At 40.4% G+C, this 20,546-nt stretch overlaps 1 protein-coding gene across 1 annotated transcript; it reads right to left on the bottom strand.

Annotated features, from left to right (window-relative positions):
* Positions 1-1,512: 1,512 nt before the first annotated feature.
* Positions 1,513-18,814, bottom strand: LOC113017933 (NLR family CARD domain-containing protein 3-like). The gene is made up of 10 exons (XM_080296366.1): positions 18,752-18,814; positions 16,459-16,590; positions 16,282-16,374; positions 11,706-11,784; positions 10,715-10,919; positions 8,783-10,583; positions 6,978-7,151; positions 4,948-5,109; positions 2,645-2,691; positions 1,513-2,490 (listed from the first exon to the last, which is right to left on the bottom strand). The coding sequence occupies exons 2-10, from the start codon at positions 16,545-16,547 to the stop codon at positions 1,961-1,963; spliced, it is 3,180 nt and encodes a 1,059-aa protein (XP_080152492.1). The 5' UTR covers positions 16,548-16,590; positions 18,752-18,814; the 3' UTR covers positions 1,513-1,960.
* Positions 18,815-20,546: the final 1,732 nt, after the last annotated feature.

Genomic DNA, 20,546 nt, shown 5'->3' on the forward strand with positions numbered 1-20,546 from the left:
GGTGTGTGTGTGTGTGTACGTGTGTCTTTTCTTGCCTCATCTCCTCACCGTATGGAGTTGTGACAGACTTCCTGTTTCTGGTTTTAATCCCTGCACACAGCTACATTGCATTTTGCACACTCAGTGCTGACTTTGGTTTCAGTTTCAAGTGATGAAGATGACAATCTTCTTCTTTGTGCTTTGTCCAGGCTGCTTTTTTCCTCTGGCTGAGTTGTGTCTTTTCTCAGCCCACACTTTCCCATTGCTTTAGTGATCGGGGTTTGCAGCTGGGGATGACCTTCCAGCTGACTTCTCAAATGTCCAGCTTTATTGCTGGACTTCTTCTTTGAGAGCTCAGTAAGAAAGAGCCAATTATGCACTGAAGATGTCATTCTTGAATTCAGGGCGCTGAGCGGTTGAAAAGGTGTAGGGTGGCAGTGTGAAGTTGTAGCATAGCACCATGGGCCACCTCTACAACAGCCGCTCTAGTGAACATGGAGTTTCCTCTCAGTGTATCATGTTTTTATTGAACTTGAAACTCATTTTGAATATTTTGCCTCATGGATGTCGTCTTGCTCTATACATAATTTGGACTTTTTGAAGCTTGAGCAGCTCATTAAATTGAAGTATTTTTAATTTGATGAAGAGTGAGTCAGACGCTTGATTGAAGCACGTGTTATTAATGATTCTTATTGCTTTTTGCTGGAATATATATATGTAGGTTGGAAATGCTCTTCATTAAGCACCTGTCACTGGTTTAATATCATGCAGTTCATCACTGTGACCACCTAGGGGTAGTAATCTGTCATCAGTCAGTATCTCTCTGCTGACGTCAGTGTTTCTATCAGTTTAATAATATCAGTGTTCACATATAGAGCATTATTATCACACTGATGAACATTAGTGCTGAAACGCTGCAGTGAATGTGTCCTAATGTCAGTATTATTGTATGTGGAGAGTTGTAGGTACTGACAGTGACCGCTGGAGGGCAGTGATGCTCGTAGTTTCACTGGAACAGTCCAGAAGCCTGTCAGTGAAACACCATTAGACGCTCAGCGACGTCACTTCAGGTGTAACTGTGTGTTTTCAATGCTATGAATGTGCTTCGTTACCATGGAAACGTCTAATTTTTTATCGAGGCTTTTAGTGTGAAACATCAGCAGAAGGAAGTGTGTTTTTCTCTGTGAAGACAAACCAAGTGTAAATGTGTGTGTTGGTGAGCTCACAGTCAGAGTTTGTGCTCCTTTTTTCTCTCTGTGGCCTCAGAAATGCTCACTCTGTTTGTACATCGCTTATTGTCAGCAATAGAGTTCATTCTGCTTTGTGGACATAAACACATCTGTCATCACGTCATCTTTGATTTTGATGCAGCATTTTAGAAAATTAGAGGTGCATGAAAAACAATGAAACAGCTTCTAAAAGTTTGACATCAAAGCAAATCTAATGTCTGTCACCAAATTCCAGCAGATTCTTCACCAGGACCCTTTGTGATAGTTTTCATGTTTCATACAAACTAAAGTGATACACAACATATGCAGTGCTATACACACATATTTATTAACAATTAACAGTAAGAGCATGTGGAGAGTTTGGAAACATCCTATTAAGAAAGAGAAATCAAACATTTGGATTCATTTTAATGAGCTCAGACTTGTTGAAAATGCAGAGGAGCAGGTTGTGAACTGAGCTTCAGAGAAACACAACATACTGAGATTCACTGTGAAGCTTTGAGTGGAAAGAGACAGAAAAACAACATGTGGATGTTGTAATAATGGGAGATTCCATCTTTAAAGGACTGAAGAGGAAGACTTTTACAAGGAACAAAACAAGGAATCATTTAGAAGAGTTTCAAACATCAACTGATTGAATCCATGAATCTGAAAACATGTTTGTGAGTGAAAGAGACAGACATGTACAGACTGAACTATCTGTTCAACAGTCAGAGTGTTTCTCTAACAGGAGGAAACTCTTTACACTCCACTCAGCACAGGGACAGTGAAGCTCCAGAACAAACCCAAAACCCAGGATAAAGAGTTTCAGTGAATGTGGTGTTGAAGGTGTGGAGGTGGATCAGAGTGTCAGAGGAGACTCTGTAGAAGGACAGAGTGCCAGCATCACAGTCCACATACACTGCTACTCTGTTAGAGACAGAGGAGGAGGAGGAGGAGATGGGTGTTTGTCTGTTATTGTGTCTGAGAGAGCGAGGAGCATCATCAAAGCAGTCCAGACTCCAGGACTGATCATTGTGTCCAAACACACAGTCGATGCTTTTTCCTTTCCTTGCAATTTGTCTGTAACTTACTGATATCTCAACTCTTCCTCTCCACTCAACCTCCCAGTAACAGCGACCAGTCAGACCATTTCTACACAGCAACTGAAACCAGCCATCAAATCTGTCTGGATGATCAGGATATGACTGAACCTCCTCCACATGTGTCACCTTCCTGTTGTTGTCAGAAATGTGGAGGTTTGTGTTCACTGTGTTTGTGTCGATTGTGAGTTGACAGGAATCTGATGGAGAGAACAAACACAATCCAGCTGCAGTTATTGATCCATCATCTGTTCATTGATTGACACTTTGATGATGACTCCTGACATCAGAATGATGAAGATGGTTGAATGTGTGCTGCTTTGTTTTCATGAATCCCATTAAAAACACACTTACACTTCCTCAGACCTGGTCTCAACCATCGGACTCCAGCAGGCTCCACCCTGAAAGGAGGAGGGGGGTCAGAGCAGCACAGTCAGCATGCACACATGGACATTACATGGCTCTCACACACACACTGTTACACACTTATAAAGAAACAGTCCAACATTTCCACAAATACACTTCAATCCATACGTGGATCAAACTGCTGATGATTTGGACTGATCCTGGATCTGTCACTACACCATCGTATCAAATGAAATATGACTGATTCAAACTGTGACCTTCATTATCTTTATATTCCTCATCTGTTTAGCTGGAAAGGACACCCCCCCTGCTTTTGCTGCCAGCTGTTTTTCTCCTCTTGGTGTCAGTGTGGTTACTGTACATGACCTCTGACTTTTGAGTGAGTGCAGCATTGTTTTCATGTGTTTTAATGCCACCTGATACCTGTTCATGTTCTGATTTAACAGCAGATTAACACTGTGCTTAAAGGGGATTAGTCTGTGGAAACCGGATATTTCTTTGGAATGGCTGTAGATTTTTATTTAACTCTGATTCCTTTAATGTGATTAATGTGAAATTTGGAGATGTTAGTTTTTTAATGAAAAAATTTAATCATTGATTACATACTAAACTAGTTACTTAATGTGGAAATAGCATTTACCAGGAGGCTGCTTTTATTTTAAAATTAGGTCTTAGTTTATCCTACCTACATACCTACATAACTGACCTTGTCTGAATATTTAGTGTTAACTTCACCATAGTTTCAACTAACAATCTCCTACAATCAGTCTAGTGCAGGGGTGTGAAACTCAAATACACAGTGGGCCAAAATTTAAAACTGGAACAAAGTCGCGGGCTAACGTTAATATTTATTGAAATTTATTTATTCCTCCAGATATTCTTCAACCAAGGTTTAAGAATATCTGGAGGAATAAATATAGTGTTCTTACTGTGTTTTACAACTTGTTTAACATGTTATTTCATTTTAAACAACATTTTATTCAACATGAACAACAAATTCATTCAACAATGGTTGGAATTTTAGAGAAAAAAAGAACAGAAGAGAAAATCAGATTTATTCCATTTTATAATTGTTACCTGCTTAAGAGATTGTTCAATGAAAACATTTTCCTACTTTCCATTCAGGATTTGTAGCAAAAAATTGGTATGCAGTAAATCTCCGCCATCACTCTTCATGTCATTCACATAGTTCAAATGCAATTTTTCAGTCTTTCGCTGTTTCTCATTTCTCACTTTGTACATCCAACACTCCTCTCCTCACATCTTAGCCCCTCACATTAAAGATGTGAGCAGAGGAGCTGAGGCAACAAGTGTTCATCCTTGTTTTGGACACTCATTTGGAAGATAAATAGTTTTCTTACCGCCCAGTGCTAAAGACATCAACATATTTAACAACACTTTAAATGAATACTATTAGTGCAACATGACAGGATGTCATATTTTTCTTTGTTTGTTTGTTTTTTAAATTACAAAAAAATGTTGAAGGGCTGGCATGCAGGATTTAATGAATTAAAAATTCTTGTTTTATTTTTAAAGTGTTATTTATTCTTTTTTTTTTATTCCATTTAAATTTTGTGTCATGTTTAACTCAAGTCTTCCATTTTAATCATTCCATTTTATTGTTCTTAATGGGGTGGCTGTGGATCAGGATGTAGAGCAGGTCACTTACTAATCGGAAGGTTGGTTAAGGTTGGAAAAGCATTGGAAATAAAAGTACTTGTATGAATGGGTGAATGTGGAATGTTGTATAAAAGCGTTTTCAGTGCCCAGAACAGAAAAGAACTATATGAGGACCAGACTGTTTACAATTTTTTCCTCAGTCTTACTGTTAATTGTATTTATTGATTTTCTATGTTGGTACAATATTGTACAAATACAATATTTTTTACTGTGTACTGGTTTTGCTGTATATGAATAAATAAAGGCAGTTTTTCAAGCTTCTTTGCTTTCAGCTATATAGAGGAAAGAATGCATGTGGTTTTTACATCATACCTTTATTCTGATCATAAACTTTAACTGCCTAACAGTTTCCTCAGTCTTTGTGCAATGCTAGGCTAAATATGTTTTAGGCCTATTTCTATTTCTATTCAGATTTTAATCAAATCTTAACCAGGGTCAGAGGGAGAATTCTTTTCTCAAAATGTCTGCCCAGTTAAACACAGATCTACCCTAATGATGAATAAATGAGCAAAAGGCATGTCATACCTGCATGAAAAAAATAACAGGAAGTGAGTGAATGACACAGGAAATGTTTCCAGCTCCTCCTTCTCTATCAGGCCTTCTCTCCATACCTGAGAGTGTCCTGTCTCCAGCGTGGATCCTTCAGCAGCTTCATTCCCGAGTTCTCTAGATGATTGTAGCTCAGGTCCAGCTCTTTCAGATGGGAAGGGTTGGAGCTCAGAGCTGAGGCCAGAGATGTACAGCCTTCCTCTGTGATCAGACAGCCTGACAGACTGCAGACACAGAGATATCAAATACAGAGATTGTAATCTAACTGTGTGTAGCAGGCAGGATCGGACCCAAAATTCACAACTCTCAGAGACGGAACTGAACTCAAAACGCAGCTTTATTACCCCGACCGTGACCGTGCCCCGAAATGAGTAGGGCTTAGAGTAGAGTTGCTGCTCCTCAACCACATAAAAGGTGTCAGCTGAGGTGATTCGGGCACCTCATTAAAATATTGATATTATAGTAATTTGGGGTAAATTTGTAGTTTATCATTAACAGGAACACAGTAGAAAGAAACTATATCATTCGTTTACATTGGAAGGAACTACTTCCTCTTCCACCTTTCATAGTCATGTGTGAAATACGGCTGTATAAATGTGTCGCAGCCCCTTGGAGTGCGCACTCACAACAATGGCTAAGCGTAAACTGAGTCATATGTGGACGTATTTTACCTCCATAAACAGCCAAGAAGCGGTTTGCCATACACGTGACAAGACAGTGAGGTGTTGTGGCAACATCACTAACCTCGTCAAACACCTCAGAGTAAATCATATCACAGAATATGATGAGCTTATGTTGAGGCGAAGTGAAGAGAGAGGAGAAGGACAGGTGCTGCTAGGGTGAGACAGACGTCCCTCACCAAGCCCTTTAGTGGTGCAGGCAGGATACATGTTCAAATAGTGCACAACTTCAGGTTTTTTTTTTTATTTCTATATGATAATTCTGCATTATTAAGCGATAAGAACCATTTGTCTGATTTCTTGTAATCATTATGAAGCTATAATTTGAAATACATAAAACATTACATTTTTGTACAAAGTATCAGTATTGTCTATACCACCCTGAATTTTACTTGGTATCAGATCGGGAAGGAAATCATTGGTATCGCACATAGATGTGGTGAAGAGAGGAAAAATATGCAAGAAGACATTGAAAATCTAAGACCTAATGAGATGGGTTTGGAGAAACAAGATGTAATGGATTCATTCACATTTGTGAAACATAAAAAAAGAGATGCGCCTTTTTGTTGTTTTCGTGCTAAGCTAATAGACAGAATGCTACTGCTCTAAAGAATGTAGCATCATGGGCAGTGTAGTCCGTGTTGCAGGGAGAATGGACTGCCATACCCGTTATGTGTCTGTGAGCGCGAGGAGGGAGAAAAAGGCGAGTGGAAAAGTACGAGCTGTCATCGAGCAGAAATGGGAGCTGGAAGCATGTAAATATAATAATAACCACTGCAGCCAAGAAGAGTGCCTGACGAGCCCAGTTGTAAGTAAGCTATTAAGACTCGACTGTACACTGTGTTCGTGTTTTCCTCCTAAACAATAAGTTCCGTTGGAGCAGCCTTTCAACACCTCTCTCTGTCTCTCGCAAGCAAAGTTGACCCACACAACAAAGTAAAGCTATTTTTCGGCTACGAGCCGACACGGAACCCAACGTATTAGCCAGAGGTCCCTTTACTACAGTTCGGACCTTCATTAACAGTAATAAATCACAGCAATAGTACATTCACCTAGTTGTAAAAAGCATGATAATATAATGAGTAATCCAAAGTATTCAGAATACGTTACTGTCATTGAGTAACGTAACGGAATCCGCTACATTCTGGGGCATGCATTCTGTAATCTGTAATGGAATACATTTTAAAAGTAACCTGCATATCACCTCTCCCTTTAATGTGCACAGGACATGCCCTGGTTAAAAATGACAAAGAATTCTCATATTGTTATAACAGCGTTGCGTCTGGGTGGAATATTAGTCTGTGAATTCAATTTGTAAGCAAAGAATCACCAAGTGCATAAAGTTTAGCTATTATTGCAATAATGTATTTCAGATTTAACATGACTATAAAACTGAAAGTCTGAATTCTGACCTGAGTTTTTGTAATCTACACTCTGGACTCTTTACTCCAGCAGACAGAATCTTCAAGCCAAAATCTTGCAGGTCGTTGTTACTCAGGTCCAGCACTCTCAGACTAGAGGACTGGGAGCTGAGAACTGAGGACAGACCGTCACAGCTTCGTTCTGAGAGGTTGCATTCAGCTAGTCTGAAAAAAATAAAGTCAATGTGATCAAATTAAATCATTTTCAATATTAAACCTGTTGAAAAATTATTTTCTACGGTTTCTAGAAGTTTCAATTGTTCGTTCTGCTGGCCTTGGTTCCATCCACTATTATTTCACTCCCGTTAATTGTAGACCAATTTGGATGTATCACAAAATAGAGGAAAAAAACTTGTGGGCTTGGAGACAAGATTATGAGTGAACTAGAACTGCAGCTATCAATTATTTTAGCAATCAAATATTCTATTGATTATTCCATCAATTAAACAATTACTCCAATAGGAATTACTTTTGTCTTATTAACGAGCAGTGACAAATATTAAGAAGAGAAAAAAAAACAGTCTTAAATGAACTTCTAATTGGTTTCCATTGCAGATATTACAATGCTTTATTAGCCATTTTGGTCATAGATTTTTTTTTTTCAAGACAACAATACACCTTAATGCAAAAATACATACATATATGTACATAAATACATCCAATACATTATTCATGCAGTCTAAACATATAATTAAATTGCCTTTACCCTGTCTTCTTGTAAGGCTTTATGACATAAAAAGGAGGCAAAATAAGCTCTGACAGTATCATATCTCCTAGAGGACCTAGATTTGGTTTCTGTTCATATGCAAATGTACTGTTTATAAGATTGGGGAAACATGCAGTCAGCTGAGACTGAAGAAGTCACTTGGATGAGTGACAAAATGTTTCTCCCAAAAAACGCTATGTCCAGATGAACAGAATCAACTTTTGGAGATTTACTTACCTGGATGATTAAACATGCATAAAGACTTTCTTGGATGTGACAACAGCAACTCATGTGAAATATAAAGAACATGAGCAGTTTCAGAGTATGGGCCTGACCTTGACACAAAAAAAGCAAATTGACATATTCAACTGAGCAGTTCACTGACGTTGTTGAGAAATTGAAAGGAGAGATTATTATTGTCCCTCTCTTAAAGTTTGTTTTTCTCTCTCTGCCTCTCTGTCTGTTCTTGTTGCTCCCTCCCTTCTCTCACTATCTGTTATTGTTTGTCTTTGTATTCATTACGGGGTCTTCCTGCCTTTGGCTGTACACACCTGACAGCAATCGACCACTTGTGGCTCATGATCTGAGAGAGTTGAATTGTTGGATGCCTGTTTTTTCTACTCTGGATCCCTGGAGCCACATTAATCCTTATACACTTTGTATATAGCACATTATGGTCGTATCACTGTAAACAAGTGCACTAACTATGATTCTCCTGAGCTCAGTGTGTGAGTCTATTCCAGCATATAGTGGAGAAATGTGTAAGAACTTAGCAGAGAACAGAAATCTAGCCTGTTCCATGTACATTAGATGTGAATAAAGCATGCCATGGGTTTTTACTTTTCTTAAATTTTCAGGCATTAATACTTATCACCTGTAGATAAAACATGGACTGTTTCTGATTGGTAGCATAAATATATGAAAAATGATGACACTCCCTTGCGTTGGCTTTTTAAACAACATAATACTGCTATGCACAGTATTAGATTGTTTAAAAAGCCAACACCACTTACAAACATAAATGTTTCTTGAATCGTGCATCCCTTTTTTGTACACTTTAGAAGTAAAGATATGACCACAATTTACTTACACAGCTTTGTTGGAAGCTTTGATCACTGGCAGCATCCTCCAAAGAGCGTCCTCTGATGCAGAGTATTTCCTCAGGTCAAACACATCCAAATATTTTCCTGATGACAGTAAGATGAAGACCAGAGCTGACCACTGAGCAGGAGACAGTTTGTCTGTGGAGAGACTTCCTGATCTCAGGGACTGTTGGATCTCCTCCACTAGAGAATGATCATTCAGTTCATTCAGACAGTGGATCAGATTGATGCTTTTCTCTGCAGACAGATTCTCACTGAGCTTCTTCTTGATGTATTGGACTGTTTCGTGATTGGTCGGTGTGCTACTTCCTGTCTGTTTCAGCAGACCTTGAAGGAGAGTCTGATTGGTCTGCAATGAAAGACCAAGGAGGAACCGGAGGAACAAGTCTAGGTGTCCATTTAGATTCTGTAAGGCCTTGACCACAGCACTGCGGTGGAGAGATTGTAGTTTTGGTTTGCTAAATAGTTTAGATAATGTGGATGTTGTTTGATGTTCTTCTAGAAGATTGACTCCAGAGTTGATAAAGGTCAGATGGACATGAAGAGCAGCCAGAAACTCCTGAACACTCAGATGGATGAAGCAGAACACCTTGTCCTGGTACAGTCCTCTCTCCTCTTTAAAGATCTGTGTGAACACTCCTGAGTACACTGAGGCTGCTCTGATATCGATGCCACACTCTGTCAGGTCTGATTCATAGAAGATCAAGTTTCCTTTCTGCAGCTGATCAAAAGCCAGTTTTCCCAGAGACTCCATCATCTTCCTGCTCTCTGGACTCCAGTGTGGATCTGTCTCAGCTCCTCCATCATACTTGACGTTCTTCTCTTTGGCCTGAACCACCAGGAAGTGGATGTACATCTCAGTCAGGGTCTTGGGCAGCTGTCCTCCCTCTCTGGATTTCAGCACATCCTCCAGAACTGTAGCAGTGATCCAGCAGAAGACTGGGATGTGGCACATGATGTGGAGGCTTCGTGATGTCTTGATGTGGGAGATGATCTTTTTGGCCAGACTGCTTTTTTTAAATCTCTTCCTGAAGTACTTTTTTTTCTGTGAATCAGTGAACCCTCTGATCTCTGTCACGATGCCAACACAGGTAGGAGGGATCTGATTGGCTGCTGCAGGTCGTGTGGTTATCCAGAGGTGAGCAGAGGGAAGCAGGTACCCCTTGATGAGGTTTATCAGCAGCACATCCACTGAGGTGGACTTTCTAGGGTCAGTTAGGATTGTGGTTCTGTGGAAGTCCAGAGGAAGTCGACACTCATCCAGACCATCAAAGATGAACACAACCTGGAAGTCTTCAAAGCTGCAGATTCCTGCTTCTTTGGTTTCAGTAAAGAAGTGATGAACAAGTCCCACCAAGCTGAACTTTTCCTCTTTCAGCACATTCAGCTCTCTGAAAGTGAATGGAAATATGAACTGGATGTCCTGGTTGGCTTTGTCTTCAGCCCAGTCCAGGGTGTATTTCTGTGTTAAGACTGTTTTCCCAATCCCAGCCACTCCCTTTGTCAGCACTGTTCTGATTGGTTTATCTCTTCCAGGTGAGGCTTTAAAGAGATCTTCTTTTCTGATTGTTTTTTCTGGTCTGTGTGGTTTCCTGGATGCTGTTTCAATCTGTCTGACCTCATGTTCATCATTGACCTCTGCAGTCCCTCCCTCTGTCATGTAGAGCTCTGTGTAGATCTGATTCACAAGGGTTGGGTTTCCTGCTTTAGCGATGCCCTCAAACACACACTGGAACTTCTTCTTCAAGACAGACTTGAGATGCTGTTGAAAAACTACAATGGGAGATCCTAAAGGAACAAAGGACACAACATATCAATGAAATATGTCAGCTTAGATTCATTTCAAACTGTATATATTTGAAATGTTACTAAATGTTCCATCTATTCAGCTGCTAAAATCTTTATAGAAATCCTCTTACTGCTCTGCAGACGGTCAGCCAGCTCCTCCTGCTTCATTCTCCTCAGGAAGTTCAGTGTGATCTTCACAAATGCCTCTCTGCTGCTGTTCCTCTGCTCATCTTCCTCCCTATGACTCTCTAAGCATTCTGGGTAATCTGGACTCAGAACCTTCTGGATCTTCTTCAGCTCGTTCTTCACAAAAGTGATGATGTTGTCCTCCAGCAGCTGGAAAAGAATACTTTATGAATGACCCAATCAGACTGAATGTAAGGGCCTGGGTCTAGGGACCTAGGGCACATGTATTTCTGCATTTGTTTATTTTTCCATGTGCTGTGTTTTGGTGGTGTTCTCTCCTTGTTTTCCTGTCTCTCTGTGTATGTTTGTGTGTTTATGTTCGGTCATGGTCCTGGATGTTTTGGGTCACCGAGGAGGCGCGACCTGGAAGCATTCCCGCATTGAAGGCTGCCACACCTGCTGCTCAACAGCCATCTCAAGCCGCAGCTGATGGCCACTTTCTGAGCACCCTATTTAGAAGGGTGGCTGGGCTCCAGTCAGCACTGGATCATTGTGTGAGACTTCCCGTCAGTTCTCCAGCTAGTGAGTTTGTGAGTGTGAGCTTACCACAGTGAAGTCAATTGTACTAATGGCTTCCTCTGTGATTTCTCGCATGAGTGCAGAAACGAGAGGGCAGCAGGCATGGAGTACACGGGCACTAGAGAGCGGACACACGGAGCACAGACACTTGGAGAAGACACAGAGTGGGAGTCGGGGACGCACAGGGATTTATTGTTGTGTATAATTCACCACACTGTAAATAATTGCACTGCCTGCATTGAAGAGTCCTGCGTTTTGGTCTTATTTCTCCACATTCCCTGACCGTGACACTGAAGTCATGGAGCCAAACATCAGATCCATGTTGGACACACTGACAATCCACTGGTCTACAAAGAGCAGCATGGAGATGACTGTGAACTGAATAGATGTAAAAGTAGTTGTTGTACATGTACAGACCATAAATATGGAGTCCAGCTGTGTTTGATGCTGCTGGGCAGACTGACCACTGGGAACCTCTGAGCTCTCCTGATCCACTCTGTGAAGGAACCATGGAGAATTAGTTCAAGCACAGGATAATGATCCAGTCAGTGATTATTTGACAAAGATAAGGATATAGATGACTCCCTGTTTTTGTAGAAATTTACCAGTTCCACTGAGAATTTTGATATAGGGTGAATTACTTCAGTGTTCTCTTGAGTATCCAAGCTCAAAGTTAAGATTTAAATTATATCTCAGATTCTGAAAATGTCATCTAATTGTGGTCTGTTTGTAGCTTGAGCCTTATCTCTTGAACTGACAATGTGTTTTACTGTCATGTTACCACTTGTGCCCACAAATATGGATTTATTTCCAGGAGAGTTTCTAGTATCCAGTGTCCAGCTTTTATTTTTTGTTCCTGTCCAGCAGTGTAGCAATCAGAATTGCTGCGTGAAGGCCAAAAAATGCCCAGCAGGTTTACTTTCCAAATTAAACTTTTACACCACTTGTCATAACAGTCCACTTGATAGTCATATGTTATTAGACCTTTATTATGATTTTTTATTTTGAGTTATTACAACTACAACGAACAACACTGGGGGATGGAAAAGAAAAAGAAGAAAAACAGAGAAATTGTGGAGAGAGTTAACAGAAGGAGAGGGAGAGAAAAAACACAGAATCTGCTTCAACACCTGCTGGGGAAAAAAAGACAAACCAGAGAAACAACGGCAACAACCAACACATGCATAACTAATACATATTAAAATGTTACTGAACAGCAGACAGTGCCAATAATAAATGATATTTTTAGAGGCAGCAGTTGACCAAGATTGTGTGTGTCTGAGTACCTCTTTGTACACCTGTGTGTGAGAGCACACTTGTATTCATAAGGTTTCTCCAAGTAAGTGTCTAATAGTGTATTCAGGGAGCCATTAGTGATGGGTCGGTCGCGAACGAAATGGCTCTTAGAGTCGGATCTTTGACGTGAACGACGCGAGCCAGCTCCTTATTGCAAGCCGTGATTTTTTTTTTCATTCTTTCTCTCAGCCTCTCTTGCACTATTTTTCCGCTTCACTCTGCATGCGAGCCTTGTGCTTTACGCTGGGAAGAGGGGGGAGGGACGGTAGTTACACTCAGTAGCACAGGAGAAGAGCAGGAGGGAGAGACCGAGAAAGAGCCAGGGACAACAACGTCACATTAGAAAGGTATAGTAATCATCCACAACTATTTTCAGCTGCAGATGATGAAAGGATTCAGAAAGTTTATTCATGCAGGTCCATATGACAAAAAGAAAAAGCTGAAAATTTAAATAGTTAAAACTTGAAATGTGAATAGTTGATTTTTGTATTATATGATTTATTTATTACATTTTATGTGGAGTGAATAAATAAATGTATATTTATGGTGGCCCCTACAGACAAAGCACACACAAACTTCAAATCACGTACGAACCCTGATGCACGTACAAACTCTAAAACACGTAAAAACTCAAAACATGTACAAAAGACAACAGAAGTGCTCCAGGATGCTGGCCGCAGTGTTGAGCTTTTGTTACCTGGTGGCTACACAAGCCAGCAAGTACCAACGACCGGATTTGGTGTGTGGTAGTAACAGGTAAATGAACTTTTTTTTTTTAATTATTTGACTATATATGAATGCTTGTGTATAAATACACAAAAAATACACATATGCTTTCAATTGTATAATTTAAGTGATCTAGTAGCTCTGTTTTGGAAGTTCAGTTCATGCTAGAAATGTGTTTTGTCTCTAGGGGCCACCGCATATATTTATATATAAACATATATAAATAAAACCACTTTTTTTTTACATTAGTAATTCCTTTTGTGCATAATTTTGTATTATTGTTAATAATAAATTAATTAAAGCAACAAAACAACCTGAAGAGCCGGTTCGGAGCCGAAAGAGCCGGCTCTCTAAAAAGAGCCAGAAATCCCATCACTAGGAGCCATAGCCCTGTCCCCCCACCCCCAGGACATATAGCAGACATGGAGGAGACCTGGGCCCCAGACATCCAGAGGCCCCCTAGAGCACGAGAGCCCTAGGATGACGACCACAGGGACAATAGCGGCACCCACTCAGAGAAGAGCGGAGAGCCCTGGGGATCACCCAGCTGCCACAAACACATTTACTCTACTACCAGTGATATCTGATTAAACATTTTAGTTTATTACGAAGACCAAGATTTAACATTTATTTTTCCAGATTATGCTTTTTTTCATTTTATGATATTATGATTTTCATCTCTGAGAGATAAATGTTCTAACTGCAACCACATTATGAAAATAATGCTTTTAGAGACTCCTTGAGGGGTCATGTAAGGGAAAATGTAACGGAGGTAAGAGGACAATTTAAGGGACAAGCCTCACAAAACAAACTCAGTAGGAAGAAAAACTAACCTATTTCATCACCAGCTTTGCATTTGGTGTCACTAATAATATCATGAGGTGATACCTGGATGCTAAAGAGGTTGCATATGTAGTCCAACTCATCCAGTATAGCCCATCAATATGTGCTATTGCCAGGCAGTTTGCTGTGACAGACTCAAGAGCCTGGAGGAGATTCCAGGAGACAGCCAGTTACTCCAGGAGAGCTGGATGGGGACATCAACGGGCCTGTAAACCTGATTTTGACTTAGGCTCTTCAAAACATTCTGGCAGATGAAACAACCTTAATAATCGGCCAATGTTATTGCCTGTATTTATGTGTTTTGGCGTATTACATGGTAATTATCGTGTGGTTATGTTCCAACGTTTAATATGCGGAGCCAGCTAAAAGAAAGTGAAATGCTGTGATTTTATCCATCATAGGTCTTCACCTTTCTTGTGGTTATTTTTATGTACTTTTTTACCAGGGACAAACATAGTTGTCCCTCTAGTTTTTCAACTAGATGTTATGATTATTATTTCTTGAACTGAGGAGATGATTGTAGTTCTCTTAACTGATAAAGTCAAAAACTCAAGGAAAAGGGGAGTTGAAAATGCACAACAGGAATCACTTGGTGAACAGGCCAATCACAAAAGCTATAAGCTGTGTTGATTAGATGTGTAGTTTCATTGTTATGTAACTACTATTAAATATTATTATTAAGAATACATTTGAGATACATGAGTCTTCAGTTAAATGTTTGGAAGATTATTTATAATTGTGTGTTGATGTCACTTTATGGTAAAATGACTTCTGATAAGACCACTAGGTGAAAGTGTGAGCATGGACCTGGAGCCCGACCTTAAAATGACAAAACTAAAGGGTGGCCTTCATGCCAAAACTGCTTTACCAGTCAGCATCATCATGTACCAGCAGTGGTGAGTGTTGCTGGTTCCTTTGTATGACCTCCAAATTCACACCAAAAAATTATAAGTTTCTTTGGCTGCAGTAGTAACTCTGATCCACTCAGTTCTAATATCTCAGTGTTATTAGGCCCAATTCAAATTCATCCATTTTATTGTTATTCATATTATTAATTGATTTTCAAAATAAACAGGGACAGAACAAGTTAGGAGTGAGAAATTAATTACAAACAGAATGTGGAGATTCATAAACTTCCTGAAATCTAACAGCGGGATCTCAGGGGCTCAGAAAAAGAGCTTCACTGAATAAATCACCTCTGTAAGAGCCTCCACAGTTACTATGCTAAAGGAGTCCAAGAGACAGTGTTTCTGGAGAGTTGCTGTTAGGTTGACTGCATTGGAGGTGTTAAAAGTATGTGTGCATGTAGGTTTTGGCTTGTTCCTAGCAGGTTGTTTGGACATAAAACAGAATACATTTGTGGTCAGAGACACTAATATCTTTGCATCACGTATTATTTGGCTCCCTAACCAGTTGGAATTGACTCTGTGGGTTTAGAAAAGAGAGGAATGATTTTACAAACAGATTAAAAGTGTCAATAAAACCTATGTTAGCAGCTCTGTATTCTGGAGCCAGGTGCTGAGGCTAAGGAGTCTGATAAAACTCCCTGTGCCGCGGTTCAGAAACAGCTCTAACTGAGTCCCTCACTTCAGCCCAGGACCACTGATGTGTAGGTGTGGAGCCGGAGGAGGATGAGGACAGGTGGAAGGAAGCCAAACAGCTGTGTCCTGGAGGGCTGCGCTGAGCGAGCCAATGTTTTAGACTGTGTGTGTCCCATCTATGAACCTCACATCTTCCACTGATAAGAGTGATGTCCTCTTTAAGGTCTGCAAACCTTTTATTTGCTTTCTAGAGCAGCGTATCATCCTCACAGGATGATACGCTGGCACGCTGTTAGCTTAGCCTCAAGGTTAAAGTCAAACTACCCACTGCTAGCAGCTGTTTCTATAATAGTTTAGGATCCAGATGTCTGATGTCTAAATTTCCATTTCTGATTAAAATAAATAGTTAAAAACAGCCAATTCTGTTCAAATGTGTCTTAAACCAGATAAAGTGACAGTTACACCTGAGCCTGTGTGTCCTTTAAGACACTGCTGTCCTACAGAGATCCATTTTAGAAACCAGGAAGCAGAAAAATCATTTAAATCAGACACCAAACTGACATCAGTTCATGTTACTAACAGCTCACCTCGCTGCAGCAGAGACTTTAAAATTAATGTAGCCATCTTTAGACCGGCCACTCTTTAAGGACACAGAGCTGGGTGGAGGTCCAGGTGGGTTCCTGTGAATAATGATAGAGCAGTGATGCGAGTGCTGAGCTGTGACATGGAGAAGAGTCATGGACAGTTAGAGATGGTCATCTCACCTCTGAGCTTTGGTCTGGCTCTCATGTTCCCCACACAGAGTGGTTTTAGAGGGACGGACTCCCTCCTCTCTGTCCTCACACTGATCCATGCTTCTGAATTCACATCAGCTCACACACACTTTCTACCTTCACCTGCAGAGGAAACACAAATCATTCATGTGCACATCAACTGAAATCCTCCTTTCCATCATGTGTGCTGTCCAAATATCAGCTGCTTCTTTCCTGCTTCATCTCAGTGTTTGCTGAATGCAGTCAGACAGCAGTGTGAGGCAGAGGAAGCTGCCATCAGCTGCTCTACTATCAGTCCACTAGATGGAGCCGTGAAGCACACACGATGCATTCATTGACACACACTGATTCACTGTGACTGGAAGCCTCAGTCAGTTCAAGAGGAATAACCATTTAAACATTTCAGCTGATCCATGATTCAAAAAGGATCAGCAGAGTTAAAGCTTCACATAAATTTCTCCTGCTGAGTTTGCAGAGAACTGCACACACACTGATTTACTGCTAATAAGAAGCTTTTTCCATCCAGTAATTCATCATCCATGAACTCTGCTGTTGCTCTCAATCCTGGATCCTGATCACACACTAAGAGCAGCTCTTTAACTATGGCGTTATTTTTGTGCCACTATTCTGAGCACACGTAAAAAAAATTTGCAAGTGTTGCATTTTGAGGAGAAATTTATTTTGAGCAAAGAAAAGTTACATTTAAGTGAACAAAAGTCATTGCTGTGTGCAAAAAATGTATTTCAATGTTTGCTATTATTCACACACACACACAAAACAGCAGCCCCTCTCGCTCAGTTTTTGCACTTGCGCTCGCTCGTAATGTGTTGCTTACGCTCTCAACATTTCTGCCCGTGCGCGCTCAACTCTTTCTCTACACTGTTATATTTGTACCACAAATTGGCTGTTCTGGTCTCCAATCACCTCCAATCACCTCGAAATGACGAAATGCAATATCCCAGAATCCATTTCGTCCAAAACTCAAACGAGGCAGTGGCGGAGGAACACAGAGTGGCGGAGTTTGAAATATTACTCTTTCTGGGTCACAAAATAAACTTTTAAGATATTTTCAAAATATCTGCTCGATTTATCAAGACATCACATACTTGCATAAGTGCTCTAACGTTTTCGGAGGAAAATAATATTAATAATCATAATAAGGAAAATAATTGGTTAATTTTGTAAGTTTAAGGTAAGAGAAGAAGTCACTTCCTGTTTTAGGAAGTAAGGTCAGAGAAGCTGCTCATGGTGACGGTCTAGCCGTGTGAATGTCAAAGAAGAAATAACAAGTCCTAAGTTCTAAAAACACCGGTTTGTATACTTGCAGGCCAAAGTGGTATATTTGTTTATATCTTGTGAATTTTATATTGTAATATGTTTTAATGCTGAAATATAATTTTCTTGTACATTTGTATTCACCAGTTCTACGGTGTACCTGTGTATGTTAAGAGTGTTACGATATTACCTCAGGGAGCAGACATGACACTGTCTTAGGTTTTAGCCATAACTTTTTTATTATATCTCTACACCACCCTCCGGTGGCTTCCACATGAACTGCACCTTAAACAACAACTGTTCACTCATATCATGACAAAGAGAAGCACACTAAACATCAGTAAAGAAGAACTCTCGTGTCTCTCGTGTAATGAAGCAAGTTTTTTTTTTTATTGGGTTTGTTTTTGTTGTTATTTGTTTTAGCCAAACTACAAAACACTAACTGGACATTTCCTGTAAAATGTTATTTAGTTTTCTAAAATTATTTCATTCATCATTCTGAATAATGTAGTTTTAAATTGTGTGTATTTTTAATTTCTATTTAAACTTTCTTCAGATCTAGTTTTACTTTTGAGTTTAGTTTTAGTGAACAACAATAACTTTTGTGTGTTTTGTTACACTTCTTCCTGTTGGATCGGAGCCAACAGTTTGTGACGCAGTATTTTCAAGACCGACATGTTGAATCCATCTCTAACACACATCTATACAAAATATTTATTTACAAAATCTGCTCTGTCTCCTGCTGTCCCTGTGAATATAAACACCCAGAGCTCAGAGTCTCTCCGGTCGACCTAAGGCCACATTCAGTGTGACTCTGATAACAAATTAACAGAAAATGGCGGACACACTTGGCCTCGTTGAAAAAAAAACATTACAGACTGACTTTAATGGAGAGACCGGAAATACAAACACACACACAGTTTGTCGTGTGAAGAAATCAAACATGAGCTGAACAAACAGTAAAGTTCCTAAAGACAAACTGTTAAAGGAGGAAACAAAGCAAACTTACAGTTTCTTCAAACACACCAACAACAAGCTCCACTGCACGAAGTTCAGGAAAGTGAAAGTAAATGTTCAGCAGGAGGAAAAAACTAGAGAGGCGTTTGAAGACACTCGGGAGCATCGGAAGACTGTGTGCTGCGTTCAGGTGCACCTCGGAAACTTCCTGATCTCTGGCAGGTTGTGATTTATTTCTGCTGCAGTTTGAAACACAAACATGTGTCATCACTTTGTTGTTCTTCTTGCAGCGTTTGAATATTTCAGCACTGAACTGATCTTTCTTCAAAGCTCATTTCAACCTGTTGAAGTCATGAATGAAACTGCAGACTGAGAGTGGATCACATGATGTTTAAGGTGTGTCATGTGACATGTTCAGTATTGTCACACATGTCTAGATTGTCCCTGATATCATAACTGCTCAAACACTGATGATTATATTTGAAGAATTATTACTGATGGCAGCAAAGTTTGAATGGAGCTCTCTGTCTGTGCTGATTTGTCGCCCTCAGGAGGTCAAAACACAAACTGCATGATGTCACTGTAACCACCACAGGAAGTGTTTTTAAATTACTGAAACACTGAAATGATGCTAACGGCTCTTGTTAGGCTCACTGATAGCAGTGCTGATGTGTTCATGTCAAACACTGGCTCAGGTCAGACTCTTTCATAGCAGAGCAAAAGAAGCAGGAAGCTGTTCTATGAATGATGTTCATCACAGAGTTTCTGTTTCTGTTTCCAGCTCAGACGTGTTAAATGCTGCTGCTGTGCTACATTTGTCATTTCCTGCTTTCACTACCATCCATGTCAAAGCGCTGAAGTCATCTGATCACTTTAATGCAGTAAAACAGGAGCTGTTAGTCTGACATTTATTTACTGTCATCACAAATAGGGCTGGGTATTGTCACTGATTTCTAGAATTGATTCAATTCTGATTCACAAGGTCCCAATTCAATTCGATTCAATTCGATATGAATTAGGGAAATTTTACCTCCCACAGCCAGAGATATTATAATTCAGATCCTGCATCAGTACATTTCCATATTTTTATATCTATTGTTACACCCCGGCCTAGGCAACCGGGGTGCAACGTAGAAAAACAAAGATAAGGAAAATAAAACCACGAAGGCTCTCCACCAAAATCCCAAAACGAAAATATCCCATGACGAAAGTATTAACAAACCCATTCACAACTATTTACAACAGACTATTTATTTACAACACGGGGGAAGATCGCAACCATGACATACTGAAACACAAGGCTTAAATACATAGAAGGAGCAATCAGGGAATGGACCACAGGAGGGAAACACAGCTGGGGCAAATTAGAACTGACGAGACAGGGAAAACGTAACCTGAACACACTAAGATAACACAGACTTTCAAAGTAAAGCAGGAAATACATAACAGTCACGCAAAAACAAAACACTGACACACCGAAACGTAACATTTCCCCCTACCCAAAAATCAAACATGTAACCCCAAGTGAAAAGTTTGATTCAGACAAACGAAGGCTGAAGCGAAGGCAGACGAAGCTGATGGAGGCTGGAGCGGTCCCACGGACCCTCCAGCAGACGACGAAGGCTGGAGCGGTCCCACGGACCCTCCAGCGAAGGCGGATGGAGGCTGGAGCGGTCCCTCGGACCCTCCAGCGAAGGTGGATGAAGGCTGGAGCGGTCCCACGGACCCTCCAGCAGACGACGAAGACTGGGGCGGTCCCTCGGACCCCCCAGCGAAGGCGGATGAAGGCTGGAGCGGTCCCTCGGACCCTCCAGCGAAGACAGACGAAGCTGATGAAGGCTGGAGCG

The sequence above is a fragment of the Astatotilapia calliptera genome, chromosome 22 (assembly GCF_964374335.1).
Source record: "Astatotilapia calliptera chromosome 22, fAstCal68.1, whole genome shotgun sequence".
Lineage (NCBI taxonomy): Eukaryota > Metazoa > Chordata > Actinopteri > Cichliformes > Cichlidae > Astatotilapia > Astatotilapia calliptera.

Bases quoted from the DNA above. Each gene is read 5' to 3' on its own strand.
- LOC113017933 (XM_080296366.1), bottom strand. From the start codon at position 16,547: ATGGATCAGTGTGAGGACAGAGAGGAGGGAGTCCGTCCCTCTAAAACC. The intron at 10,920-11,705 runs GTCTGTACATGT...ATTCTTTTCCAG, and splicing joins AGCTGGACTCCATATTTATG to CTGCTGGAGGACAACATCAT. The intron at 2,692-4,947 runs GTATGGAGAGAA...TCCTCCTTTCAG, and splicing joins TGGAGACAGGACACTCTCAG to GGTGGAGCCTGCTGGAGTCC.